The sequence below is a fragment of the Sinocyclocheilus anshuiensis genome, unplaced genomic scaffold, assembly GCF_001515605.1.
Source record: "Sinocyclocheilus anshuiensis isolate Anshui unplaced genomic scaffold, SAMN03320099.WGS_v1.1 scaffold101, whole genome shotgun sequence".
Classification (NCBI taxonomy): Eukaryota; Metazoa; Chordata; class Actinopteri; order Cypriniformes; family Cyprinidae; genus Sinocyclocheilus; species Sinocyclocheilus anshuiensis.
Genome location: NW_015540892.1, coordinates 1,135,925 through 1,154,171, shown reverse-complemented (window position 1 = coordinate 1,154,171; position 18,247 = coordinate 1,135,925). Strand labels below are relative to the sequence as shown.

General features: G+C 35.2%; 1 protein-coding gene across 4 annotated transcripts in view; it reads right to left on the bottom strand.

The window, feature by feature from the left end:
- Positions 1 to 18,247, bottom strand: part of agap1 (ArfGAP with GTPase domain, ankyrin repeat and PH domain 1) — a 143,179-nt gene that overhangs the window by 64,226 nt on the left and 60,706 nt on the right. For all 4 annotated transcript variants that reach the window (XM_016486609.1, XM_016486612.1, XM_016486610.1 and 1 more), the window contains 3 exons: positions 5,471 to 5,598; positions 4,990 to 5,145; positions 2,900 to 2,992 (listed from right to left, as the gene is read on the bottom strand). In XM_016486609.1, coding sequence (XP_016342095.1) covers positions 2,900 to 2,992; positions 4,990 to 5,145; positions 5,471 to 5,598 — 377 coding nt within the window. The remainder of the gene's footprint in view (positions 1 to 2,899; positions 2,993 to 4,989; positions 5,146 to 5,470; positions 5,599 to 18,247) is intronic.

Here is an 18,247-nt window from a genome sequence, read left to right as displayed (position 1 = left end):
AAAAAACTATCTGAACTGATAAATAACAGATTGGAGATTAAAATAATAGCAGATTTGTCTCATTTTAAATGAATAATAAAAACTGAGATAAAAAATTTACTTAAGCCAGAATTAAAATTTTACTATGGTAAAATAAATATTCAAACTACGTGTGTTACAACTAACACCCCGTTACTTTGTGCATCGCACTCATCGCAAGTTTATTGTTAAATTGTTAAATGCCCTTACATATCTCTGTCACCATTATAAGTGTTTGATCACCACATTTGAGTGATCATTGCAAAAAATGTGTTTATGTATATATATTCTGTTTATGTATATACTATATTCTATATATAGTACCAGTCAAATGTTTGGACACACAAATGGGAAAGTGTCCAAACTTTTGACTGGTACTGTACTATAATATACACAAAGAATATCGGCCGATGTATCGGTATCGGCCTTTTTTTACTCCCTAATATCGGTATCGGTATCGGCCCCAAAAAAACCATATCGGTCGGGCTCTAATTTTTATATTACAGTATCACAGTAATTTGTAAAAACTTGTATTAATAATTTTATTAATAAGATGAACTAAAACTATAGTAATTGTGAAAAATTGTTAGTTTTGTACTACTATTTATTTTATAATATAATAATAATAGCTGTATTTCACAATATAATAATATGTATATTATTATGTCTATTATATTAAAACGTATATTATTGCTATTTTTTTTAATTCATGTTGATTGGGTTCCAAAAACAGTAAAGTAAAAGAAGATTGAACTAACAAGTAAACTAAGAAAAAAAGATCTGAGTCCACATTAAGTACAAGTACAATGTGACTGCATGAGTTTTTTCATTTTACCTGGATATCGGAGCGATAAACGTTCATCATATTGCAGTTCAAATCCCAGTTGCAGTATATAAAAAAAGGTCACACTTTATTTTAAGGTTCAATTCTTGCCATTAACAAACCAATTACTATGAATTTTGCCTCAGTAAACTCCTAATTTGCTGCTTATTAATAGTTAGTAAGGTAGTTGTTAAGTTTAGGTATGGTGTAGGATTAGGGATGTAGAATATGGTCATGAAGAATATGTGCTTTATAAGTACTAATAAACAGCTAATATGTTAATAATAGGCATGCTAATGAGAAACTAGTTAATAGTGAGAATTGGTCCCTATACTAATGTTACCTGAAAAAAAATGTTTTCACGCAATATGATTTCCCCCCAAAATGTGCCATCTTACTTAAATCTGTTAAAACATTTCCAAAAAGTCAGCAAAGAAAATGCAAAAAAGTCTAAACCACCATGAATCTAAAGGACTAGCGAGAGAGCGACAGGACAGCAGGGAGAACTCAAACACTGTGGACTGCATAGACTGGTGAGCTCTGATTGCGCTGGCTGATTGATCTCCTCATGAGATGAGGGACTCGGGCACTGATGGGGCTTCTGATCAGCACAAGAGTGTGTGCGTAAGTGTGTGCGTGTATGAGTAAGTGTGGGGCAGGCTCTGTCTGACACCAGGGAAATTAATCCCTCATTTATGTACCTGCAGTGTCAAGAGGCTGAGAGATGCTTCAGAGATATGGCTCTGCGCCAGGCCCCCCGTGCGACACACTCTCCATCCGCTAATGTTTCACTATACTGAAGGCTCTCTAATATACTTAACATTAAAAATAAAACTTTTCTTTCGGTACCTATATACAACTAGTACGCACTCCCTACTGTATTCAAGTACATATTATAAATGCACTATGTAATCTATGTAAATTACGTGCTCTAAAGTAGTAGAACACGGTTGTTCTCTCTTGAGATCACACGTTATCGTCTTGATCGCTCTTGGCATCGCACATACAAATTAGCCGCAGCACAAGCCCAGTCGGAAGAGAGTCAGATCATAGTTAAAACTGCATGCTGCTCTCTCCTCCGCACAGCTGCCTGCTACGGCTCAGCCTTCCCATCTGCCACTAGCGCGGCGCCCTGCTCTCAGCACCGCTGTAGCCGGGCCAGCCTAATTTCTTCTTCATTAACCGCCACTGACTTTAACAGGATTTATGCAAATAGAGCCACAGGAGGTGAGAGATCACTGCTGGCAGCATTAGCACTCGCTTGTGTGCCTCGAAGAAGAAGTACCTCCAAAGTCCCTTTCAGGCAATTCGCTCAGCGGCCATCTTGGTAATGCTCCTAGGCAGCTATTTTCCATGTAGGTAACAATAGGCATACATCTGCTTGAAAAGACCAAAATCTCCAAAAGTATTTTCAAGATCATGTTTCTACCTTACAAATCAGCAATAAATCTGACAACAATTGCGAATAAATTTAGTGTCTCATTTCTCAAATCAAAGGAAGTCGAAAATTGAAGGCTTAATCGATTTATACGCATACAGGAAATTGCTTTAGCTTAAATTTTGCTATGAAGTCTATTGTAATGACATATAAAAGACAAAAAAAAAATCTATTTTAAAACACATGTGCCAAGTTTTTGAAATGTACTCTTTGTATTCATGTTAGTTTCATACGATTTTGAAAAATATTGTTGTAAGACACAGTAAATGTATTTATACAGTAAATTTAATTACTGTGTGAATATGTTATAACATATTTTCCTTACACCTCAAATACATTACCGTTAAGCATTTTGTGGAAACTATGATACATTTTTTTTTCAGGATTCTTCAATGATTAGAAAGTTTGAAAGAACAATTTATTTTGAAATACAAATATTTTCTAACATTATAAATGTCTTTACTGTTATTGATGTCAAGTGCGTGCTTTCACTGTTAATCAAGGAGATGGCATCAAACGGGCTTTGCACGGGTCTGAGTACTGATCTGAGGCCCCTTCGTCCACAATACGCCACTGTTGGACTCCAATTATACCAGTCCAGACGGCCGGCCAGACCCTACCTGTTTAATTGGGATAGCGCGGCCACTTCCAATGCTGTCTGCGCGGCCATCCATCCCTTTCTTCTCCCTGTCTGGTTCGCTTCCCTTCCGAGACTGTGGGGGGAGAAGACATCATTTTAGTCAAAGGCGAGCTAGCTGCTAATTGAGCCTGACTTCAGACTAGATCCAGTTTGGAGTGCAGGGCACACACATGACTTCAAAAGTCAAGGGGGTGTGGGAGGGGTCATCTTGACCTTGATGTGACCCCACCCCCACAACTTCTTGAAAGCAAGACATGTGGCACATATGCAGGATGTGCACTACAAAGGAGCATACAAGACCAGAAGAACGACAGTCTTTACTGATCATATCAAATATGAAATGGATAGTTTGAAGAAGACACTTGGAAACTGGAAATGAATAGAATGAAATCATATATAAGCTAATTAAGGGTGTAACGATACACGTATTCGTATTGAACCGTTCGGTATGAGGCTTTCGGTTCGGTACGCATTACAAACCGAACGATTCGTTGGACTAATCCTATTACATATGGAAACTAAAAGAGCTTTAAGTGTGTGAAATATAATGCTCTCAGTGCCACTGTGCTCAACAAGGCAGCCCAAAGACATAACAGGCAACGTGCTGTCTAGTGGACGGGCACGCAGGGCACGCATTGTGAGGATAACAAAAGATTAGGCTATTTACTCCTCGATTAAAATGTTAAAAAAATGTCTTTTAAAACAGGCCTACAGTGGTGTGAAAAAGTGTTGGCCCCCTTCCTGATCACATTAAAGTGTGACAAACATGCAAAAAAATAAGAAATCAGGAAGGGGGCCAACACTTTTTCACACCACTGTATATACAATTAATTATAGGCCTATAATTAAAATATTAACTCGGCAGTCATCAATTAAAATCAATGAATAAAAAGCTTTAGCCTATTTCAAGCACCAACTTTCAAAAACAACCTGTTTAACACGAAATGCGTTTCTTGTCTCTTTTTTTTCACTATGTATGGGCCACAAGAGAAGTATTAAGGGGATAAATGAAAACAGTTAGCTATATACCGTTATCAGCATATGTTGAAGTAGATTGGTCTCTCATGTCTCTGAGAGAATATGTGGCTTCAGATGCCGAAAGCTCCGTCATTACTCCGTCATTCCGTTTTTAATTGCACTTTCTGTATAGTGAATTGACTAAGATTAAGACATTCACCGGCATAACTCTTGCACAAAGTTTGCAATTTGCTTATGTGATATCCATTGGCTCGCCTTCATGGTTTAAAACAAAAATATTTCCAACATTGCGACGTAAGAAATTAACCCCCCCACCCCGTATCGAAAACGTACTGAACCGTGACACCACTGTCGTATCGAACCTAACCGTGAATTTTGTGAACCGTTACACCCCTAAAGCTAATATATGTTAATTGGTGAATAACCATAACTATACATACTCACACTATCATTCAAAATTTTAAGGTCAGTAAGACTTATTTCATTTTTATGTTCTTAAAAGAAGCCTTATCAGAAGATGTTCACCAATGCTGCATTGATTTGATAATACAAAATTGAATACTGAGAAACATTATTACAATTTAAAGAACCATTCTTTAAAATGTAATTTTACAATTACTCCTGTTTTCAGTGTTATGTGATTCTTGACAAATCATTCTAATATTTGATTTGGTCCTCAAGAAACATTTCTTATTATTATGATGTTAACAACACTTGTGCTCCTTGATATTTTTGTGGAAAAGTGATAAAGAACAATAACAAAATCAAAAGAACAATATTTTTCAATATTCTAAACTGTCATTTTTTATCAATTTAATGCATCCTAACAAAATAAAAGTATTAATTTAAATATTGACTTTATATTTATATTAAACTATTGACCCCAAACTTATGAATGGTAGTGTACATAAATATAAATAGTTATTTTTCAAATCAACATTTTTTATATATGAATTCATTTAATGTCTTGGATTCATTTGGTATAAGTAACACACTTCTTCAAACTGACTGCTGTTACTGTCGCAATTTTAAGTATAACATTAATGCACTAATTAACAATTACAATCATGCCTAATAGGAGAACAGACCGACCGTAAAGAGGTTGGAGCGCCGTTTGGACTGTTTGCGGACGGGCGTAGGGGTGTTGGCGGTTTGGGGTACATCAATACGTAGTTCTTTTTGACTGGTACTGGGAGTGGATGGCACGGAAGAAGAGTAATCGCTCAAACTGCCTCCACCATTACTAGTCTGCAACACACACACAAAGCAAGAATCACATACAAAAGCAAGCAAGAAAATAATCTCACGTTACAAAGAAATGCCACAAGCCTCCTGTTTTTCTGAGCTTCTCTAAGCCTCTCTAAGCTTGGCTGCACAAACACAGGCTCACTTGTACACTGCTAATGAGAAATCAATGAGAATTGAGCCATGTGGAAGAGGATTACTGTCTGCAGGGGGGAAAAAAACACCGTTTGTGTAGAGACAAAGAGGTGCTTTTGGGGAACAAACAAAAATGATCTCTACATAACGAGCTAAAAGATTGTTCACTGTGTTTTAAGTGTGTGAGACTCACCTGGCTGATATGCACTGCGGACACAGGCGCTGCGCAGACGGAGGAGTGGCTTGGAGAATTGGGCAGTGACTTACAGGGTCCGATTGACAGTTGCTGTTTCTTCCGGGTTGCAACTATTTTCTGAGCCACTGAAATTACAAAGAAGTGGAAAAGGTTAAGGGGGATTGATGTATTATGGAGAAAGACCTACAGCAAAAAACTGCAGTAAACACAGCGCCAGTTCAGTCCATAGTCAGACGGGTAAAGTGGTCCACTTCACTACCCCTCATGAGAGTGTGTATGGAATCGCTAACCCAAGCCGCCCCTAATTCGCCCATCACTCTCCTCCACAGGCCGGCACTCGCCCCGCTCTCAAAGCCTCCAAGGCCTATTATTTCAACATTTTCAACTCCCTCGTCCATTTCTCTTTTCCCTGGAAAAGGGCGGCGTCAGTCAATCGCTCGCCTCTGTCGCTATTGATCGGTTGACGGCCCCTGTGGCAATCTGCGCCCGGCCCGCGGAGAGATATTCTACCGCTTCGTCATCTCGCAGCTAACGACATTGATCCCATCATGTGGAGCTCATTCTTTAACTCATAAATCCCTTAAAACAGACACGCGCGGGGGAAAGAAGAGTAGAGAGTGGCTTTTTATTCCCTCTCAGAACTTAACAGTAACTCTTAAGTTGGGAACTGTCAACTCAAAATTGAAATTCTCTGATTAAACACTCCTCTAAACATAATAGTGTTTAGATTCGTTTTCCCGTGAGCCTCAAACATTCGCCCTCTAGTGTTCAGAAACTTCCTCAATCCTTTAAACTGAAGTGGCTCTCAGGAGTCAGGAGGGAGTTAACGGTCCAAGTGCCCAGAACTCAATTACTCCAGCTCCCAATAAATAGGGCCAGCTCTCATCCCGCTGTAAATGAAGTCATTGTTTTAATTGGACCTATTAAACGTCTGAGTTTTAATGATGATTCCGTCATAAACATTTACCTTCAGGTGAGAGAGCACTGTCCAAGGGCAAACGCCATGCTACTCTGCTAAAAAATTCTCTCAACGCAGTACTCGCATGCTCTCCCTGTCCCATCTGCCACTCCAACAGAACCGCTGTGCAGCTGTGTTTATTTAGACTCGTCGTGACGCGCTACCACGCTAATCGCTAATTATAATCATAAACGAGCATCTCCTCTCATTTGAAAGGAAAGAGAGTAAAGAGAAGCAGCAACAGCGCTGACGAAAACGGTTAAGGGGCGATGACAAATATGAATGTCCACAATAGAGAAAAGGAAACATGTTTTAAAAATCGAGGTCAAAACTAGTTTTTAGAAATGTAATCTTTGATTTTAAATGGTTTGGGAAAACCTTTATAATAGCATTTTCAAAAAAAGTTTAAAGGCAATGAAAACAGTCAAGGTGTAGTCAAGAAAAAAATAATAATTTAATTATTAAAGAATACTGTAATTTTCTTACAGCTTGAATGGGTGAATACAGATCTTAATTATTTTTAAACCAGTCATTCTAAGAATGATTTTAAGGTAAAAGCTTTTCTTTTACAAATATAATGAATTCAAAATTATTAGTTATTACTATATTTTTGGGGAGTCGTATCACAGGACATCCTACAACCGAAACCAAAAAACTGGAAAAAAAAAAAATATATATATTTGTCTTTTTTTAACACATTTGTGAGGGTCTGCAGGTATTCTCTTCATTACATAATTTCCTTTTTTGTGTTTTTTGCATGTTTCTGCATGTTGGTTGCACCAGAATTTAGGTCACACTGCATGACTTTGAATTGATGGATTTTTCTTTTCTTTTTCTTTTCTTTTTTTAATGAGGCTTTTTTCTTCATTATGATATCAGGGCAGTTGTAATCACCTGACATTTTTACTTTATGTTCCTCAAAAAATATATAAAAAATGTTTAATTCAGAAATAAAAAAAATATGCTTAACATGGCAAAACTGCATTCAAGTCATTGTGCGCATGTTATATTTATAGACAGATAGGAATTTACATTAATAGATTCGTACAAAAAAAGAGCACTATGTCACTGATCCTTATGTTAATAGCAATGCAGCTCACAAACCCACAGTGGCCTTCATGAAAACACTTATCAGTGACTCTGTTATTACCCAGAATCTTTTAGAGCTTAGGGTTAGGGTTAGCTTTATAATGAGCATTCGTAATAAGTCAAGCCATTTAAGTATTATTGGACAATAGCACTGCAGGAACATGAAGGTGGTGAGAGATATATGTCCACAGATCCCTCTCCAGACACCCCTGCTGTATTTTACTTTAAGTGTTAAGAGCAGTTATGATAAGACTGGGTTAAATATTTAAACTGCACAGCTAATACAATTTAACTTTGACTATCAATCTTGGCTCCCCTGTGAGAGGCGGCCATTTATCCTGCCGGAAACATTTCCCGTTTGATCAGATTTATGGCAGGTGGCCTGAACACCACAGACAGGAGAAACAGAAGCATAGCCATCACAGAGCAGGACCATTCACCCCACTGGAGTTACTGTTTTGTACAGATTTAGAGAACTGTGGCTAGTATTAAAGCAACTAAGAATACTTCCAGCTGTATAATACATTGGTGACATTTGTCAGTAGTTATTGTTACATTTTTTCATACATCTCATACATTTCTCATTCATTATAAAATGCTGCTTTAGCAAAATATCCTGTTATAATAAATTTTGCTACATTATAATACATTCTGCTGCGATTGGGACAAAGTGGATATCAACAGCCAGGTTTCAATCCATGTATACAAATTGGAGATATCAGATTATTTTTGGATATCAAACTAAAAATGCTGGATAGAAACAATAAAATTAATGTAGTTGTCATTTTTTAAATTTTAAATAAAATTGTTACAATTGAAATAAAATTTCCATAATGTGTATAAAACAACTTTTTATTTGGTAAGCAGAATTGTGCATAAACTATGAACGAAACATATTTACTAAATACATTTTTAAAAGCAAATTTTAAAAAGCCCCAAGAATGAATAATTTTATCAGACGAAAATATCATCTGACCTACAGTATTTTTTGTCAGTGTGTTTCGTCAAAACGTAATTTATTAAATTTTTTATTTACATTTAAATAGTTAACCCAAAAATGAAAGATAAAGAAAAAAAAAGGTCTATTATATTATGCTGAAGAAAGGAAGTCATACAGATTTGGAACAACATGAGGGTGAATTTTGTGAAATGAATTTTTGAGCATTATATTTTGATATAAATTCAATTGTATTTTGCCTGAAGTGAAAATTGTGTTCTATTGAACACAAGATGCTGCTTTATTCACAATCTTTTTTCTTTTTTTTTTGCAGAAATTATATTTAGAACTTGTATGGAAATATACAGTGTTGAAAAAATATCTCTAAATATCTATCTATCTATCTATCTATCTATCTATAAATGTGTGTGTGTGTGTATCAGTGTTAATCCCATCATGATTTCTGCACATCTGTTGATTTGTACAATCAGATAATCATAAATTTTTACTAATAATCCACAGTCATTACCTTGTTCTAATTTATTGGCTATTTATTTATTCACTCAATAATACTTTGCCAAGGTCAACAGATCACAGAACCCTGCTGAACAAAGACCTGGACCCCCGACTCCCCAACACAGGTTGTGACCTCTCTTCTAAACGCTGAGCTGATACAACTGACTGACCTTTATTCTCGACCCCCAGAGAGAAATAAGAGGAAAAGAGACTACATTGTGCACATGAAGGATGGACAGAACAGGTAAGTCGGACTAAATAAAGACACAGGTACGTTTATTAGACTGCTGTCAGAGCAGTGTGCTATAAATATTAGCTAATGAGTCGGTGGAGAGCAGGGCAGATGAGCCGCCCACCAGGAATCTTGTATAAAGGTCAAAGAGCTCCTGCACTTACTGTTCGGTAATTAGACCTGCTATACAAGACACAAAATACACACTTGTGCAAACACAGACGCGTATCCACACAAAACACAACCCTTTACATGCTGCATGCAGGGAATTAAAGCCACAGGTATAACAGTGATAATTATGACATGCATCACAAATGTACACATACAAGCACTGATCTGATTGGACAGCCTTGACTCCTGACTGGGTCCTCAGGTAGATGCAAGTGAACTGTAGTTTGTCTTCTCTGTTATATGACCAGCCCAAATAAAGACTGTTCTGAGGACTTTGATTAAAAAACTTCTAAATATGACAGAAATAAATTGACAGTTCCATCACAAGATCTCAAACATTAAACTTATATCTTTTATTTTCTTTGAGGAATAACAACATAAATGTCCTACTAGGCCATTAGGAGGCCACTAACAAAAAGTTAGTTTTTTTTTTCTTTTTTTCAAATACAACATTACTACAATGAGACTTGGATCTCAGTGTATTAAATGTACACATTATTTTTGAGGGGGTCCTGGGATGGTATGAGCAAGGATATTACACGTACCTACGTTAAAGGGGTCATATGATGCGATTTCAATTTTTCCTATGACAATCGCATTCGATTAATCATGCAGCCCTAATGTACAGTATGTGGAAAATAATGTGTTTTTTGAACCTTAAACCGCATAAACACATTTCATTACACCAAATACACAAAATAATGTTCTTTTTAGCAACATCATATTACCCCTTTAAGGTGAGGGAATTAATGTAATAATTTGAGAATTAACTGTTGAAAACACACAAATTGGCCAGCCAATCTGAAAGGGGAGGCGGAAGTGTTATGGTTGCATGCACAATCTACTGCTTTTCTGCATTTATGGTGGCTCACGATCCAATCCACTAAGATCCCAAAACAAAACGATATCCCCACTTTTCATATACTGTATACCATTAATGTACGAAGTAGGGCTGCATGATAATGGTTAAACAGTTAATCACAATTACTTTGCTCAAAAATATAATCACAATTATTATTATTATTATTAAGATTTCATCAGGATTATTGCACTTTCATATAAGCACTAATAAAGAGAACATCGACTTGCATGGATTGCTCGTTTGGCTCTATTACACTTTTATTTGAACAGAATCTCCCAATAGAGATCACTAACCTCCACTACTTACATGTTTACCAGTGTTTTCAGCTCATCAGCGCTTTTTCCCCTCATGTAGACAGACCACATGCACATGGTTGCCAGGTTGGACAGATTAAATAAACCACTGGGCAAAAAATGTATGGATTAATGAGGAAATTTTTGATTGGGGGGATTTTAACTCTTGACATCTGGCAACCGCAACCATTAAAAGACTTTGGAGGCTTGTTACCAATGCTAAACACAAATCCAAATTAAAATCAAATGTTTTCAGGATACATAACAAGTGGACAAATATCACAGACGATTCTGCTTAATAAATCAAGAGAAGCAGAAATTGTGATAACCAGTGTTGGGGGGTAACGCATTACAAGTAACGCGAGTTACGTAATCAGATTACTTTTTTCAAGTAACTAGTAAAGTAATGCATTACTTTTTAATTTACAAGAAAATATCTGAGTTACTTTTTCAAATAAGTAACGCCAGTTACTTTTTTTTTCACATTTATTGATTGAAAGCTCTCCTGTCCCTTTGTTGAGAGAAATCGGAAGATGTTACTTTAGTTCTAGAATAAATGTGAACATGCATTATTAAAAGCAAACAAGCAAGCCCAGCCCAGATTTAAAAAGTAATGCAAAAGTAACGTAACGCATTACTTTCAATAAAAAGTAACTAACTAACGTAATTAGTTACATTTTTAGGAAGTAACGCAATATTGTAATGCATTACTTTTAAAAGTAACTTTCCCCAACACTGGTGATAACCATGGGCGTCACTAGGCCATTTTTAGGGGGGCTTTAGAAAAGTTTCAAAAAAAAACTTAGTGACCCCAAGCTTTTGAAAGGCATTGTGTGTTAATACATTATAGTTCATTGTTAATCCTTGTTCATTTATAAGAGTTATACAACTCTATTCAAAGTTAAAAATGTATTAATATATGAAGAAATGAACATTCACTAAGAAGAAAAATTTTTAGTTTGTGTTACCTAGCTAATGCTAACTTAATTAACCCTATTGTAATGTTTTTCCTAGTCATATAATGGTGGTTTAGGACCCAGAACACCTGGTACTCAAAAAATGTTTGTATATTTCAGTTATAACTTGCAAATACTCTTAATAAAATACTGATATAGTGTTAGCAAATATTCTACTGTTAACAACAACAATTATAAAGTAGCAACAACAACTTAATTATTAAACTTCAATACAAACTCCATAACATTTACAATTAAAGTAATGGTCAAACCATAGAAAGAGATACAGATATAAATAAAGAGATTATAAGAGAGAGAGAGAGGAAGTGCACAGCAGACCTCGTTAGATGTTAGCGTACGCTAACAAAGCTCTACATCCTCACTCTGACATTGTGACAAGCCAGCTAGCGTGAGGGGAAGAATGGGGAGGGGTGTAATTAGGATAATTAAATTAGCACGCTGATGGACGCACGCTGGGGAGCTGTCAGGACCCCTCACCTCTACCGAAGAACCACTGGCAAACACATACACACACTCTGTAGGCGTAGAAATACACACGCAGTCACATCCACAAGCACTCTCAGAGCTGCGGACTCTATTTAAACAAGTAGGGACCTATAGGAAAGCACAAAACACACAGAAATACAGACATAGACACGTGACCTACTGGAGTAAACCCTCAGCTGACCCGGACCGAATAAATTGCCTCACTTTATGTCTCCACTGGCCATCTCGTAAACACTTTGTTACATAAATCTAATGCAGATAACTACTGTACCAATTATTTTTAATGGTTAATGTTCTTGTTATTTGCGTGTTGGCATCTATGATTCTGGGAAAGCAATGCAACTCACTCGTCTGCATTATTTGATTTATGGCAATTCAGGTCATTATATTACTGAATGCTCAACCAAAGACAATTATCATTTATTAGAGGCAAAAGGCCATGTGGAGCCGGAGCCCTGTTCTTAAACATGAGCAAACTTGTATATATAGACTTTTGTCCCATTAGGAATTATGAATTTGAGAGAGTAATAATTGATTGTGACAGAAAGTAACCCAGGGTGATCAAACATGCATAAAACTGCATTGCAAATCAATGGGAATCATGCTTTAAAAAAAAAAAATCTATTTTCCTGATAAACTGCACTTTCATTAATACTCCACTGAATCTCTCAAATCAATCGCGAAAACTAACAAAGCAGAACTGCTTCAAGAAAAACGATCCTGGTACTAACAACGATAGTGTATCACATATTTTACCGCATGTTGTAAAATGTGGCAAGACCAGCTAAAAAATGGTTTTAAGTCAGTTATTTCTAAGCAAGTTGCTATTTTGCAGAATGCGCAAAGTTTTGATAAAACATCTATTATATTATAATATAACATATATTGTTGTTTTATTATATTATGTTGTATATTATATTTTATTACATTATATTTTTTTCAAAATGCCAGATTTAATTCATTTCTCTCTCTTATTTAAATACTAAAATGGCACACAAATATTTTTTTTTAAATAAAATTAACAAAAGACCAACTATGAAAATTATTTTATATTTATTTATTTTTATTTATCTTTTATTTGACATTATTAGGGATGCTCATTTTAACCGGTTAACCGTTAACCGACAGTAAGAATTTTGACCGATTAATACAATCAGTTAAACGGTTTAAAAAGTAATTTAATAGTTTTTTTGTTTGTTTTTTCCAGTAATTAATCAAAATATTTTAAAATGTTTGCTGCAATGGTTAAAATACCCTATGTGTATAAAATAAAATTGCGTTTTTGAGAGGAACAAAACATAAGTCGCGTATAAGTCGCATTTTATTATTACATTCAGAAATAGGCCTAATGCCGACACGAAATGTTTATAAACATTATAAACACTATACACATAGCTTGGCTAAGCTATTTTAGTTCCCCTTAGGGATGCACCGATACAAATGTTTCAGAACCGATCCGATTCCAAAAATTCTGAGTATCGGCCGATACTGATGCCGATCCGATACTGTGTATTTTTTTTTTAATCAATGTAGAATTTCTACACCTCAGTGTGTTGACCTGATCATCACTATTTTGTGTGTTAAACACAATCTACTAAATATAGACAACTTAATTTTAAAGAAAAATAACAATTGAAAAAATATATAATTATAATCTATGACAAAAATACTATTATAAAGTAGGTTAGTGAATAATTCAGCAGCAAAAGTTATTCTAGAAAAATCATGTGCACGATAATTTTATCAAATCTAAACATTTAGTGAAATAACATTATTTATAGAACAAGCTAGCATTTATTTGAGGAATATTTAAAGAACAACAAAATTTGAAGCTCTAAATTTATTTACAAAGCAGTTAATTAAAATTGCTGAAAAAAGCCCACCCAAAATATTGTGAGCGTTAGTAGTAGTAGTAGTAGTAATAATAATAATAATAATAATAATAATATTATGATTTTTATTTGTTTTATTTATTTATTTACAACTCATTATTGTCACAATTAAGTGTAGGACTAAATCTGGTCAAATGTTAAATTGCTCTTTGTATTGTTGTAAAATACATTCATGAAAAACTATATATATATATATATATATATATATATATACTATAAATTAAAATACATTTCTTTTAAATGTATAGCACAGGAATGGAGGCAGCAACATATGATAGATAGGACAGAACAAGAAAGGCTATTAATAATCATTAACAATCATTGCGCAAAAGTATTATAATACGAAAGTCTCAATACAGGGCGAAGCGCTTATGCGCATCCCGTGCACAGAATGATGCGCTTGAAGCAACAAGGAGTCACAGTAATTACACAGTAAGCATAGAAATTTTCAAAGCAAAAAGTGAAGAGATATTAATGCGTAGTGTATTAAATCTGTGCAATAGTTTGAGCCTTTTCTTTTAACAGTTTTAAATCTCAGTTACTGTGCGCTCTTGGAGAGAGTTTCATCGTCTTGACTGTCGAAACTGAACGTGACACAAAGTTTGAATGCTGAATGGAGGATGACAGACAGCGGAGAGAAGAGTTTACATGAACTTGACTTAAATATTCATCTACCTCACATTAAACTATGGAATGGCTTCAGAAAACTTGGAATATAGTGCACAAAAACTTTATGGTGCTTTATAATGTTTTTGTGCCTTTCGTGCGGCTTAACAATAACAGAATATTATACGCACAATATCGGATTTGGATCGGTCTCGTCTGACCGATACCCGATCCGGCAGAAAATGCCAGTATTTGATCGGTGCATCCCTAGTTCCCCTCACTTCACAACAAATCCTTTCAGTTTAACAGTATTCAGAAAAGAACAAGAATGAAAAATATAAGCTGCTAGGCTATAAACGAAATTGAAACCAACGTTGGGTCTCTCATTCGACACAAATCCAAATGTTTCTGTATTTGCGATGTTTTTGAATGCCAAAATATTATTAATTACGTAAACCTGGTTTTGTTCTTCACTCACGTTCCAACATCGATGTAAAACAAAATGTGTTTGGCATAACATTATGGCGGTATTGTGATAACGCTTAACGGCACACATTATTTAAACTGAGCAGTGTGTTTTTTCCATATGTTTGGCTGACTGCATTTTTTTATGATAATGAACAGGCTGCATTGTCAAGTTAGCAATGCTTAACTGTGTGCGGCACCGGCGCAATCACTTGAATTTTTTCCTTCTAACAGTGGAAACAACTACTCCTTCTAGTCAATACAGATAATCGAAACTGTAAAAGGTTTGCTTTCATTTGTGTACTTTCACAATAAAAGCAAATCTTTGTGCTTTTGTAAAATAAAGATAAATAGGACACCGCATTTTGCCGTCTTGTTTTCCTTTCGAGCAGCACAAAAAATGAACCGAAACTCTGCATACTACTTGTTGCACAGTTTTTTTTCTTTCTTTTTGTTAATTTATTATTTAAGTAAAAAGATATTTCTCATATAGGCCTATTTATTCATTATATATATATATATATATATAGCCTAGCTTTATTATGTTTTTCTCCGCTCACAGAAGCGCTGCAGTTGTGTGATGTGACCATGTGAATCTTCATTTTCTGTTGTTTGCTGCTTTTTGCGCATGTAAAATGAATCCCTGGAAAACTAATTTTGGTATTTTTAACGGGTCACAGACACTTATCCGTTCTAATTTAATTCAATTCTAATTCGAAAATAATCTTGTCAGTTAACGTTTAATAATCGGTTAAGGAGTGTCGATTGTCGGTTAGGAGAAATAACCAAAATGAACATCACTAGATATTATAATTATAAATATTTTTGCAATGTCGCTATTTTGCAAAATGCATACTTTTTAGTAAAACAGCTATATTATATTTTTATATTTTACGTCATGATGTAGTATTTATTATATATTTTTACAAAGCCAGATTGGAAATTTTCTCTCATTTAAATACTAAAATGGAATTGTTCATGTGTGATATGATTATGGAGCCAAACAGACTTCAAATCAGTCCATACTGTTTCTACTTTGAGACGATCAACTTAAATATCAACTGCTATTGTCCAGTTCTCTCACAAAATCATACAGAGCCTGTAAATCTGCAGTGAGCCAATGATTAAAACTCTTTAATTATGGTCACATGTGTAGTAATGACAGCTCATGCATTGCTCTGACGCAAAAATAGGTCTAAATCAGGCAAACAAAATGACATGAATCCACACACACACACACACACACACACACACACACACACACGAAAAACACACCTCTGGGCAGTTGCTATGCTATCAATGCAACACAAAACATTAAAATAATCATTTTGCTACTCATCAATAAATTCCACTACAGTGGATAATTAGAATGCATGATTAATTGAGGATAATGAAATGAGAGATGCAAGGAGACAGCGTCAGTAATGATCAGGAATTTAGCCTTTTCTTGCTCTCATTTAGTGCTACTGATGAGCTTGGCCCTCATACAGACATGCACCCACTCTTTTTACACACACACACACAGTTAAATTACAGCAGTCTTGGCTGCAGCCAACAGTGTAATAATTAAGAAGATAATAGCTGAGCGTTTCGAGTGTAAATCTTCCTCCTGGATGGAGCTCTGAACGCTTCAGCCTGCCCAACCCCTCCGAAGAGCTGCGTACATCTGCCACACACAGACACACGTGTGTGCAAATACACCAAACACACATAATACCACATGCAAACTACACCAGTGTGGTTCAGATATATATACACAATCATGATAGAGTTACTAAGAAAAACACACAAACATCACAACAACAAACGTTCACTAAATATCAATATGAAAAATCATATGGGCCCAGGGAAAGGTTAGAAAAGTATCAGTTTGAATTAAATGGTTGTACTGGATTTCCATTTCTTTTCACAATGTTCTCTCATGTTTATTCATGTCTATATAATGGATGCTTGTTGCTGTCAAAATCAAATTTGTTAGCATTGTTTCCAGGGGCCACCATCTCCAACCCATCATCAAGCTCAGACCAAGACTCGCTATCAACTCTCCCAGCTCTCTACATTATAGATCATACTTGCACTTGTATTCTTTTTTTGTTCCTCAGTGGGGATAGAAGAAGCAGTTACATTCAAACAGATCTTTAAGAAATAACCTAAAGGTTCATTTATGAGGGCTGACACTCACAATGGAGTGTTCATAAATGCATGTCTGCTGCTTGTATTTACTGTACCCTTAAAGCATTTGTATTTACTGCTGCTGTGTGTAGTTGACAGTGTTCATCAAAGTATTATTACATTCTGTACCATATATACTTCATCTGTTATTAGAGATATGCTTGTTTAGTGTGTTTGCAAGTGTCTTGTGTTCATCGAGATAGCATTTATTTGATCAAAAAGTAAAAACAGTCAAATACAATTGTGAAAGATTTACAATTCAAAATAACTGGTTTATATTTTAATATATTTTTAAATGTTATTTGTCCATGTGATGAAAAGCTGAATTTTCAGCAGCCATTACTCTAGTCTTCAGTGTCACATGATCATTCAGAAATCATTCTAATATGTTAATTTGGTGCTCAAGATTTTTTTTTTTACCCTTATCTCTATCTATTATCAATGTTGAAAACAGTTGTTGTGCTTAATATTTTTGTGAAAATGATGATACATTTTTTTTCAGAATTATTTGATGAATGGAAAGGCACGCAGTTCTGTTTATTAACCGCTAGAGCGCCAAAAGTTACGGACTGCAGCTTTAAAAAAACAGCATTTTTATGTAAAAATGTAAAATTCTATATTGTCACTTTCCAAAAAAAAATGACATTCATTGTTCATTCATAACATGCGGAACAGTGACTTTTCCTGAAGTTTACTGTTTAATGTGGTGAATTAGTTATAAAACTAACACTTTGCTGGCTGTAGTGATGGTACTTCAAAAGGGAATTCATTTCTTGGGGATTTCTTGGACTTTTAGTGGGATTCCAACATACTTTACCGTTTTCCTTTTCCAACTGCACATGTGTATTATAACTTTGTGGTACTAGCAGTTTACACAATATGCACTCGAAAACACTTGAAAGATATGCATCCACAATGCACTTGCCAGGAACATAAATATAAATGTCTTGTTAAGCCTCCCAGTATGATAATAAACATAGCTCAAATGGCACATCAAGTCTGTCAAAACGTACTATAAACACAATTCCAATTTTCCAACAAGAAAAAATGTCCATAAGACCTCTGATGCTTTTTCAAATAATAAATTCTTGTGAAATGAGCCCCATTTCTTACTGTCT